The sequence below is a fragment of the Sinocyclocheilus rhinocerous genome, unplaced genomic scaffold (genome assembly GCF_001515625.1).
Source record: "Sinocyclocheilus rhinocerous isolate Xijiao unplaced genomic scaffold, SAMN03320098_v1.1 scaffold1697, whole genome shotgun sequence".
NCBI lineage: Eukaryota > Metazoa > Chordata > Actinopteri > Cypriniformes > Cyprinidae > Sinocyclocheilus > Sinocyclocheilus rhinocerous.
Window position 1 is genome coordinate 523,902 of NW_015629509.1, and position 12,321 is coordinate 536,222.

The 12,321-nt window shown below is 34.5% G+C and overlaps 1 protein-coding gene and 1 long non-coding RNA gene across 2 annotated transcripts in view; one reads left to right on the top strand and one right to left on the bottom strand.

Moving 5' to 3' along the window:
• The window catches only part of LOC107739014 (uncharacterized), a 13,602-nt gene extending 10,312 nt beyond the window's left edge, over nt 1–3,290 (bottom strand). Inside the window, exon 1 of the long non-coding RNA XR_001639959.1 lies at nt 3,213–3,290. This is a non-coding gene — a long non-coding RNA (uncharacterized LOC107739014). The remainder of the gene's footprint in view (nt 1–3,212) is intronic.
• LOC107739013 (dihydropyrimidine dehydrogenase [NADP(+)]-like) overlaps nt 1–12,321 on the top strand; it is a 202,235-nt gene that overhangs the window by 55,759 nt on the left and 134,155 nt on the right. Inside the window, 2 exon segments of the mRNA XM_016550973.1 lie at nt 2,479–2,566; nt 6,838–6,999. Coding sequence (XP_016406459.1) covers nt 2,479–2,566; nt 6,838–6,999 — 250 coding nt within the window.

The following is a 12,321-nucleotide window of genomic DNA, read 5'->3' on the forward strand; positions in this document are numbered from 1 at the left end:
ACCAAAAGCGAAGCGAAAATTTGGATCACGTTACTCGCTCTAAGTTACTCACGAGATGTTTTTCGCGTCACTCGGGTGAATAAAAACATAAAAACAATAAACATTTTCTGATGCAATCGGACGTGTCAATAAGCTCTTTGCTGACTGGCTTGCGCGACATGTCATGCAAATTTTCAGCTCGAGTTGAAATTTTTCAACTTGCGAGGAAGACGCAATTGAGGTGAATATTGCGCAAATATTGACTTTGTAATCTAATCACGCAAATAATTAAATTCACTTTTGGTGTGCACACACCATTAGAAACATTTTAGAGAGTATTAGATGGGACAAAAATCTATGTAGTGTGCAATGTCGTCAAGATTTTTTGGAAGACATTGTGAATCATCTCATACATGGACTAAAAGCCACAAAACTTCAGTTTTGATTTTACAAGGTCTTCAACGAAATTAATACTTTCATTTGAAATGAAAATTTAAATAAAAGCCATTCTCTTTATTTCTATTCATCAAAATAAATAAATAAATAATCCTGAAAAAAATATATCACGGTTTCCACAAAAATGTTAAGCAAATGTTTTCTACATTGATAATAATAACAAACATTTCTTGAGGACCAGATCATCATATTGATTTCTAAAGGATCATGTGACACTGAAGACTGGGGTAATAATGCTGAAAATTCAGCTTTGCCATCACATGAATAAATGATAAAAAATGTATTTAAATAGTAAATAGTAAAAAGCATAATAAATTATATTAACATACATTTAAATTGAGAACAGTTGCTATAGTTATGAAAAACAAAATAAAAAAGTGGTTAAAAATTCTAAAATACTAAAAAGTACTAAAATAAAATACAAATATAAAACAAATAATACAATTGGTTGAACGGTTATAAAGACAAACATTTTAAATTTTTCTTAATTTTGTTTTGTAAAATTTTTAAAATGTGTATTAATAAATGTTGTTTTTATTCAGCAAAATATATGTCATTTGGTTAATTGGCCTGGATGATATTTCAACCTATTACTAGTCATAATCACTACCATGTATTTGATTCATTAATGGTCTATGGTTAGTTTTGAACTTTAAAGTATATCTACATTATATAGAACTATTGTATTTTCAAAGAGCCAGAGCTTTAATACATTTGTGCTAATGTATTCATCGTACAGGAAGCTGAATATGAACCACTGCACCGTTTCATGTTCTACATGCATATTTTGTAAGATACACACGCCGATGATCATAACAGATGATAGATATATCGCTGATTTGGAAGAGTGCTTTTTCCTTCACAATAAGCGGAGAGGAACGCCAGCGAGAGAGAGATTTATGCGAGTGTGGCTTTATGTCTTCCCGCAGCTGCTCGGTGTCCCCTCTCTGTATTAATCATCTCTGCGCAGATCAGAAGTGTGATAGGCCCAGCATCCTCCGAGATTAGCCTTCATCTCAGCGTCAAAGCCAACTCCAGACCCTCTCCCGGGCCAAGACTCCTGCAATATCCCTAATCCTTTAGGCTAAGGATAATTTATGATCAAATAAAGAAAAGCAGGTCAAAACTAATGTCACATTATGATCAGCCACCCTGGTTTATAAAAGCAGGACGGTAGCACTGTGTGGTCCTTTGTGGCGCCGGTACCTGGCCACCACACTACAGTAATTACTCCACTGTCACCACGGTAAGTGGTATTAATGGCAGCCTTGTGCACTCTAGTCCGCGGCGAGCTTTGAGAATTGTGAGACGGGATTATTATGGGCATCCAGCTGCGTGTGAATCTAAACGTGCAGGTGTTACTTGAGTGTTTGCTCTGCTCTTACCGGTGTGTTTTGTGCACTTTTTGTGTCCGCGTTCGTGGCACAAGTTGTGCATTTCACATCGAAGGCAACGGGGAGTCTTTTTTTCCTCCCTTGTTTCCACGTCTCCTTTTCCTTGCTCTGTTCCAGTTGTACATCCTCCCCCCTTTGTGCTCATTGTAAAGGAAAAAGCACTCTTCCAAATTACTGATACATCATCTGAAGTCATTAGCGTGGTGAATTTTTAAACAGCTGTGTGTTTGTAAAATGCGAAATAATGATTGTGAGCTACAGTAGCAGCCCTCCCTCCCTTCCTTCCTTCCTTCCCAGCAGCCCCAGTCGGCTGCCTCCTGTCACACGCCATTCACATCCAGGGGCCAAACGTACCACAGCCATCCTGATTGGGCATGAATATTTAATTGGGCGGCTCCAAATTATCCTATTTGTCATTCAAAACCGGTGTGTCATCAATATGGCGTCTTTTGAGGTGTAGTTGCTGGGAGAAAGTCCTCCGGCACAAAAGCTGGGGATTGATTTCCTCTGGGTGCCGTAGAGTGTTTGTAATTGGCTGGAATGTGCCGTTCCAGTGGGGTGACGACGCAAAGTTCTCTGTTCTTACTGTAAATAACTTTACTTTGCATTGCATGTGGGGTAATTCAAGCACAGTCTTGTTTTCTTACAGATGTTTGAAGTGTGCAGATGCACCATGTCAGAAAAGCTGCCCGACCAATCTGAACATAAATGGCTACATTAGCAGTATTGCAAACAAGGTATGTTGTGTATCTGCGCATTGACTTTCTTAATAAATGTTTCTGGTCTCATTGTGCTCAATTGAAGTAAAGGTTTGACTTTGTAATGTTTCATCAAAATGTGAGATCTTGTTCTGTCTTGAAACAACTTTCCTTTACAGTGATGTCACTTAGGCGTATTATTGAGATACTGTTAATATTTAAAGTGTTAATATTAATTTATTATTAATTAATATTACACATTTATAAAAGAGTAATATTTATGTTAAAGTTGTATATATATATATATATATATATACATTTTCGTTTTAGTTATCAAGTATTTAGTAGATCAAGTTGAACTAAATGAAAATGAGAAATGTTGCCTTGGCAACTAGCAGAAATAAAATAATTTAATAATGAAAAATGTTTGAAAATGAAAATGTCTTACTATAAGAACTATAAAAACTATAATAACCTATAATAACACTTTTACACAATTTTTTATATAAAATGCTGACATAACTTTCCAAAGCATATGATTTTAATGGCATTTCATGTTTCATGTTAACTTTAATTTGAACAAATATGAAAAACTTTGAAATGATTTTACATACACAATTTTCTTAAAGTAGCCAATGGCTATTAGGTTTTTATTTATTTCTTTAAAGTTATTATACATACATACTAGTTCTGTCAAACGAATAATCGCGCTTAATCGCATACAAAATAAAAGTTTTTGTTTACATAGTATATGTGTGTGTACTGTGTATATAGCACTGTATATATGTGTGTGTGTGTGTGTATACATATATATATATATATATGTATACACACACACATATGTGTTTTTTATATAATTATATGTTATATTCATATAATTATTTATATTTTTAAACAACCATTATGATTTTTTAATTATATTAAATTTAATTATTTAATTATTATTAATTTTATTAAATTTTTTTACATTTTCACTATAATAGCCTTTAGTTTCCATCATACTGTAGTCTGCCAAGAACATGTTTAGCTACTTTCTATTGCTAGTCAGTTGCAGGTCAGATTAGGAAGCTGGGACATTGCCATTTTCAAGAGCGTTTTATTGGACAGAAAGTCCTAGTATACCCCTGCGCACACAGGATGAGTCATCTGTATTTTTGGTCCATTTTCCAGGAAGAGAGATTATTTTAAATGCATATATTCACTAAAAGCTAAAATGTTTAAGAATACACTCGCATATATATATGGCCTCAAAGCTAACAGACATGGACTAAAAGCCACAAAACTTTGATTTTCATTTCATGGGCGTCTATTTCTGGGTATCATCATTTCTTTTTAGCATCTCGGATATAGCAAGCCAACAAGATCAGGGACACATCAGCCCAATAACAAACAGCAAATCAAACAGAAAGAGCTATTATCTAACTCATCACATTTCATATATTTCCCTTACGTTGTACAACAGGTTCCTAATATAAGATATGTAACTTTCGTATCAAATATATTTCTGTAGAGGAAGGCATTTTTATTATGGTATTAATGTTTACATTTCATATTGTATGAATATGAAATGTCATATTTTTCTTGCTGTGCTTTTTCTTCTTCTTTTCATCTGTAGTGTGCTCTTGGGTTGATTAGATTTTTTTCCAGACTCCAGGGATTTCAAATTGCGCTACATAAGTCACATTTTATATATGCATGCCATTTTATCTAAAGTTCATCACGAGTTGAATTACATTAAGAAACTCAATCTCAATCTCATTTTTTCTGCATTTACATGTATGTATTTTCATACTTTGCTTCATACAACAGCGCTTCTGTTATTTTGCTTCAGAATCTAGATTTAACACCCGAACCTGTCAATCTGAACACTGTCTTGAATGGGAGTGAGTTGTAGTAAATTTAGCATTTCTAAAAGCTTGCCAATAATGAACAGTAATTGGTTTTACAGTAACAAGATTGGTTTGAAAAATAAATTGGGATTTGTCAAGATGATCTCAAGGGTAAAAAAATGACCTTCAGCTTCCACGTTTTGGTCAAAAAGCTTTCTCAAAAGTGTTTTAGAGGACAGCATTTCTCCACAATCCACCACAAACTCACACATTAAGGTATGAAACGCCCACTTTTCATGATCCAGATGGATTACATTGTGCTGGATTACATTGTGTCCCCGATGGATTACGTAACATCTCAAAAATACACCACTTTATGGAAATAAATGGCTTGCGTTTCATGTTGACTCAGCTTAAGAAACACAACATTTTTGCATTGGCAGTCCCAGCTGGTCTCCATCTACTAAAACCCAAGCCAACATCACACAAGATGTCAGACCTGAGCTCTTCGTCAAGATGACATACATTGCCGTTGTAACAGACATAATTGTGACATCTATAGCCAATGCAGAACGAGGCTGAACTGCGGTGGTGAACTTTGAGTTATGCTTTTAATAAGAGATCTGCTGTTGGATGCTGTGAATTATTCGCGAGGAATAATGAGTTTTCGTGCTCATTTGTTTGACTTTTGAGGGAGCGCTTTAAAGCTGTACTACAGCGGCAATTATGGATGCATTGCAACTGTTTATCTGAATATCAGTCATTCATTTGAAGCGGGAAAACTGACTTGTACAATCAGCATTTGAATAAAGTCCTTGCAGAATAGCTATAATGCGTGTCGCTGAGAACACTGTGTTTTCTATGCTGCGCCGTTGTTCTGTCAAGGTTTCCGTCATACCGTGCATTCTGTGAGTTTGGCGAGTGCCATTGAAGCATTCTGGCCTTAATTCAAGGCTGTCTGAAGAAGAGAGATGTCGACTGCTTTTTTTGAAAACTAGGCACGTGTCAGTCAGGGGGGTGATTACTGTCAGAATAGGCCTGTTAGACAAGCGAAAGAAGGAAGAGAATGAAAAGATTTTGCTCAGAGTTTTCTTTCAATGTCAGTATTGGATGCTTGTATATGACTAGATGTGTTAAAGGTGCATTTTTTGTTTTTTATAGCATGCACTAATAGAAATGAATAGTGCTTTTGAAAAGTGTGACTTCACTCATTTCAGTAGCCTAATAAAAGCTGTTTTATTTCAGATGGAATGGGCCAGGGAGATACTGTTGCGATTACATGACCAGCCAAATACTATGCACTATATGTTCCCTGTTGTTTGATTTTTGCTCTCAGAATAAATGAATCATGGCTGGATACAATGGCATTGATAACGGAAAACTGCTATTGCAAGATGCTGCATGTTGCTTTTGTTGCCTTTTTTTCCAGAAGTCAGAAAGAGCTTTATTGCCAAGTATGTTTGCACATACAGTACAAGGAATTTGTTTTGGTGTCACAAGCGTCCAGTACACAGAGACAACAACAACAACACACAGGTGATAAAAATAAGATGGGAATAAAATACACATACTGTATGTATATATAAGTGAACAAAAAAATAGAATAATAAATTGAAAAAAAAAAAATGTATGTGCATGTGTGCTATAGATAAAATAATTTTTATTTTATTTTGTTTTATTTTCAGCCAGAATGCATTTTTTTTAAAGTGACAGCAAAGACATACGGTATATAATGTTACAAAAAATGTATTTCAAATAAATTATGTTCTTTTGAACTTCTTGAAATTCTTCAAATCATCCTGAAAAAAAATGTATCATGGTTACCACAAAAACAGTAAGCAGCAAAACTGAAAAAAAGTTAAATGTGTATTTCACGTAATACTACAGTACATAGCTAGAATTGTTCTATCTAATTAAAAATAGACAGTTTAATCATGTGACACTGAAGATTGGAGTAATGGCGGCTGAAAATTCAGCTTTGCATAACAGAAATAAATTACATCTTAAAATATATTCAAATAGAAAACAGTTATTTTAAATTGTAATAATATTACATATTTTACTTTTTGCTGTATTTTTGATCAAATAAATGCAGCTTGGGTGAGCATAAGAAAATTTTTAAAAAGAACATACGTTGTTCAGCAAATGACATTTTCCTAATAAGCACAAACAAATAAAAAGAAAAACATGATGTGCACATATGGGATGAAATATTCTATTTTTAATTAGATTTAACTATTTTAGCTATATACTAAAATACTTAATAAAATATACATGTATATTTTTTGACATTTTTTGCATGTACAAATATGTATGTATATGCAAATAAAAATAGAATTTGGCCTAAAAAGGCAACATTATTTTGCTGCCTAATTTTTGGAATGCCGTAATAGCTGTCTGTGTGTGATTCCTAAAAAAATGATAGATCTAGATGTGTAGCTCGCTAGGCTTTGTAAGACATTTTTGTGTTGATGTTCACAGAATTATTATGGAGCCGCTCGGACCATTCTCTCAGACAACCCACTGGGTTTGACGTGTGGGATGGTGTGTCCCACCTCAGACTTGTGTGTCGGGGGGTGTAACTTGTATGCATCCGAGGAAGGTCCCATCAACATCGGGGGACTGCAGCAGTTTGCCACAGAGGTAAGACTTTATTCCTTTTTTTTTTTTGGACATGCACAATAGAGAGTAACAAGTAGTAATTGGTAACTGGGCCATGTTGCATGTCTGATTCGAACCTGCATCGTCCACATGAGCATCACAATTCAACAACCAGTGATCGCTGGGCCACTGCTTTGAAAAGGTATATTTGAGGTTCGTAGGGAGAAAGATATTACCTTTTCATTCTCTGATTTCCATATTAGGTCAAACTGAATTTCTATTATCATTTTTAGCAGCTCACCTGAGTGAGAATCCATGTATGCCGCAGGGCAGATGAATTAGACTGCACATGAAGAGAAATTTGCAAAAAAAGAGCAATTCTGAATGCTTAAGGTTTTGTATATCTAAAAATTGCTGCATAAGAACTATTCCCTTGTGTTTTAGTGGAGTTAACCTGTTAGAAAAGAGTGTATTCGTGTTTGGTTGGATCCCATATGCTGTCATGAAGAGGTTGTGTTGCGTGCCAGTGTTAATGAAGTCTCTCAGCTCTAGTCGGCAGCAGTATGAACTCATGATGTGTGACACTCTCCGCTGCCACAGCCGAGATTCGTCTCAGCGGCCCGGTCCTCTGACACGACATTGGTGAGCTGACGCCAGGGAATAACTTGCCTCGTGTCAATCACACAAGATGCAGAAACCAAAGAGAGCAGCAGATAGTCAGTGTCTAAAACACAAGATGATGGTCTGCATTTCATGATCAGAGGAAGTGACTAAAAAGGAGCAAGTGCTGGCAAACTGGTTTGCAGTAAACGGATCTGTGAGGAAATTTACAGGAAATCAAGCAGGGCAGTGTTTACGTAATCACTGTTATTGTAAACTTAAATACATAGAATTTGATTGGTCACCCTGTTTTTTGTTTCAAAATGATGGAAACTTCAGGTGTGTTATTCATTAATTCATTTATGTATTTATGTTTTGCTTTGCAGGTGGTACGCAGCAGTGTGGTAGCTGGTAATTAAATAGAAATGAAAGTGCGTGGGTTTGATTGCTCGACTTGACCCACAATTGTGTGAACGGCTAAGTGGGAGTTTCCTGTAGCTGGTGAAGGTTGATGGTCAATGCAGTGTTCCAGCCTTACTAAAATAAACAGGCCACGAAACACCTGTTCACATAGATGCTGTGCACATCACTGCAGATGCACATGCACCTTTTGTTCATATAGCTTTATAATATGGATGCACAATATAATCAGTTATCTATGGGAGCATGTTTCTGCCATGGGATAAAAAAATAAAAATAGGAATTGCACCTGTATATCTCACAATTTCTGAGAATTCTGACTTTATTTTCTCGGAATATAAGATACAAACTCAGAATTACTCAATTATGAGAAAAAAGTATATTATCTCGCAATTATGAGTTTATAACTGTGAGATTGTGAGATATAAACTTGCAATTGCAAGAAAAAAGTTGTTGCAATTATCTTTTTTATTTTTTTAATCCTGTGGTGGAAACAAGCTTCCTTAGTTATTGGACTATATTAGAGATATTAAATTTTTTTGTATCAGTCAATTTTGAATATGCTGTATTATTGCATGTAAGTCAGTATTTAATATTTAACTGAGCATTTTTTTGTGATCATTTGCCCTATTTTTTATATTTACCTTTTCTTAATCTACTGCTTACTGAAGTTAATCTAAAAACACTAATAATGTCAAAATTAACATTTAGTTTTTTTGGACTGTACATTATTCTCTTGTAGCAATTAAAATGATTAAAAAAAAATATATTTTTTTATTTCTAACTTAAATAGTATAAAATAGTATAGAATTTTAATTGTCCATTTAATGGTTATTGACCATAACATGATAATTATCTGCTTACTTATTGTAATATTTTTATGAATATATAATATAGATCAGGCATTTGAATCATTGAACAGTTTTTTTTTTTTATCCCAGTAGTGTAAACATGTTCAAATTAATGCAAACCCATCTATTGAGAATAGTAGTTGAAGGTTCATTATTTAGATACAACAGCAGCATAAATGTTCCTGCTCTTACCTTTGTGCCTCTTTAAAGCTTCAGGGTTTCTTCTGAATGTATATAAGCAAGCACACTCTACAAGCCGATAATTAGATAACCCGAGAAAAAGGGCCTATCACGGCCCACCGTCATTCAGTGGCTGCTCCTGTAGTCGGCCTGCAATCACAGATAACTTGGTGTCTCTTTTCAATTACAGGGGAAACGCAGCGTTGGTGTCCAGAGGTGGCCGAGCACATTAGCATCTTTAGAGGAATTTGACTAACTCCCACTCACATGCCAAAGCTGCCAGTTGGAGTGTCTATTTGCCATCAGGTTTGATTAAGAAGTGATTTATAGGTAATTTATACAACAATTATACAATTTATACCACTTAATTCTGGGGATACGCAGTATTAGTACCAGATTTGTCATCAGTGGTATTAGAAATGTGTAAATAACTTAAAGTTAATAACTTATAAATACCTTAAATTTAAAATAACTCAAAGTTAATCAGGAACATTCTAATAATTTAATAGCACTGTTAAATGTAGTCTTTAGCAAATCCCAAAATAACTGGTCAAAATTTTGAATTACGTAATTTAAAATATATATATTTAAAAGAAGTCTATTATGCTCACCAAGGCAGCATTTATTTAATCAAAAGAAGATTAATTGAGTAAAAAATATTTAATAAAACATTATTACAATATGATATTTACAATAACAATTTACAATTTAGAAGAATATATTTTAAAATGTAATTTTAAAATATATGTAATGTAATTATCACTTTAGCATTATGTCATTTAATACAGCCAACGTCTTGTTCAGAAGAGGTTGTTTGCATGTCTGTGGGACTAAAGTATCCCCAGGTACCTTTTACCTCCGTGATTTTTGGCCCTCTGCCACATGGCTTTTCAGGTGTAGTCCATCGTTCACATGTAGCCATACTGATCTGTCAAGAGATGAGATTGTGCTTTGAACTGCCGCATTGTTTGTTTCATTGAAACTGCAGTAATAGAAGAGTCTATAAACTGCTCTCAGGGATTATTAAAAATGCATTGTCATGTAGCAATTTGGTCTTCACAGTCCATGAAACTCATGAATAACTATATTAATATCACCTATATTGTTGCCTGTTCAGGCATAATATTGTATTAACAATGCAGGCTTTTACATATGGATCTGGCTAATCTTATTAGAAAGACAAAGCATCAGCCCTCCTATTTTACTACTTGTAATGGATATACCGCCACAGGCTCCTCATTAATGCCTGTTTGGATAACTTGCTGTGTTTTTTATGTATCTGCTAACTATCTTTATGTTGATGTCTTCATCTGCGTTAAGAACTCTGGCGCAATGAATGAGTTTCAGTAATTCCTTTTTCTTTGTCTTCTCATTTGGGTCCTGTTCTTAGGAGCTGAATGAGTTCTTTGTCGCTTTTGTCTTAGCGCCTCTGAGTGGGCTTTTGCTTTGGCTTTTAATAGTGAAGTGATGAATCAAATTTCTGCATGGTTTATGTATTCATGTGTGTCATGTTTTTTTTCTCATCAGGCAAATTAAGAGCATGTTAGACTCTGCATCCAGGCAGGCTCTCAAGGCTTGTTGTGTTTCAAAGACAGTTTCTCAATAGAGACAATATCACTTTTGGCCTCTGAATGTGAGAGTGGTGTCTGTACCAGCAAAGCTGGTCACCAGCATGATGCTTGGGGTCCTGATGGTCTAGTATTCCCACCAGACTTTACAACTAGATTAAACAGCAAAACTTGTTCATTGAGCTTCACCATAAAGACCATCTTTGACCAGCTTCATCGAATAATGGCTAGAATGACAGAATGATGGACGGATGGATGGATAGATAGATGGATAGGTGGGCAGATAGGTGGGTAGATAGATTGATAGGTGGGTAGATAGATTGATAGGTAGATAGGTGGATCAATGGATAAATAATAGACAGATGGATGGATAGGTAGGTGGATAGGTAGATAGGTGGATGGATGGATGGATGGATGGATAGATAGGTGGGTAGGTAGATAGATTGATGGGTAGGTGGATGGATGGATGGATAGATAGGTGATAGGTTAATGGATGGATGGATGGACAGGTGGATAGGTTGATGGATAGGTAGGTGCACTGAAAAAAATAACTATTAAGATTTACTTTAAAAAATGTTGGTAACAAATTGCACGAACACATTTTAAGTAAATTTTACTGCTCTAATATCAAGTACAACTTACTCACTATTATTAAGTCAAATCTACTTACTAAACTTAACATTCATGAAGAAATTAAGTCTAATTGCACCCTAATTAAGTAAATATTACGTAATTATATTTAATTTAAAAGTGTTTATTTAAAGCAATTAAGTAAAGTTTATTTATTATTTTATAGACCGGAACCTTGCATTTATAAAAATATTAAGTAAATCCTACTATTTATTGAAGTAAATAAGTAGATTTTATTATATCTTAATATTTCTAGATTTATGTGCAATGACTATAAAACATATAAATATTACAAGTAAATATTAATAAGAGTTACTCTTCTCATGCAGTTCATTAATTACATGAATTAAATGTGTACAGTTTACTTAGAAAATTGTTGATCTTCTTGATTTTTAATATTACAAGTAAAATTTATGATGATTCATTTAATATATTTTACAACACCACAAAATCTTTTTTTTCAGTGTGGATAGATAGGTTGATAGATGGATGGACGGATGGATGAATAGATAGATATATTGAAAGTAGTGGATAGGTTAATGGATGGATAGTAGGGCTGTGCAATACATCGAAATTATCGAAATATCGCAAATGTACATATCGCAATATGCATATCGCTACGGCTTGCAATATTTGGGGCCATGAACAAAAGACAAAGAGAAAATCACTCACTGCTCTTACCTAAATAACTTTTGTAGCTAAGCATTATCGTATCGCATATCGAATATCGCATTATTTAATGAGTTATCGCATATCGCATTTTTCTTCAATATCGCACAGCCCTAATGGATAGGTAGGTGGATCAATAGGTAGATAGGCTAATGATGGATGGATGGATGGATTCATTGATGGATAGATAGATCTGGGTTCACAAGAAAGTCTATACAGAAAGTCCAACTTCATCAGTTAGACTTTATGGTTTCCACCAACTATATTGGCACCAAACCTGAACTAACCAGCATTAACCAGGCAGAAATTCATGCTAGCTAGTTTGAACTGGTCCTTACATCAAATTTGTCATCTTGAATCTTGCAAGTTTTCTGAAGGTTGTGACAGTCAATCAGAACCATAAAATTATCTCCAATTTCCCAATGAAGGTACAATTATGAACATGC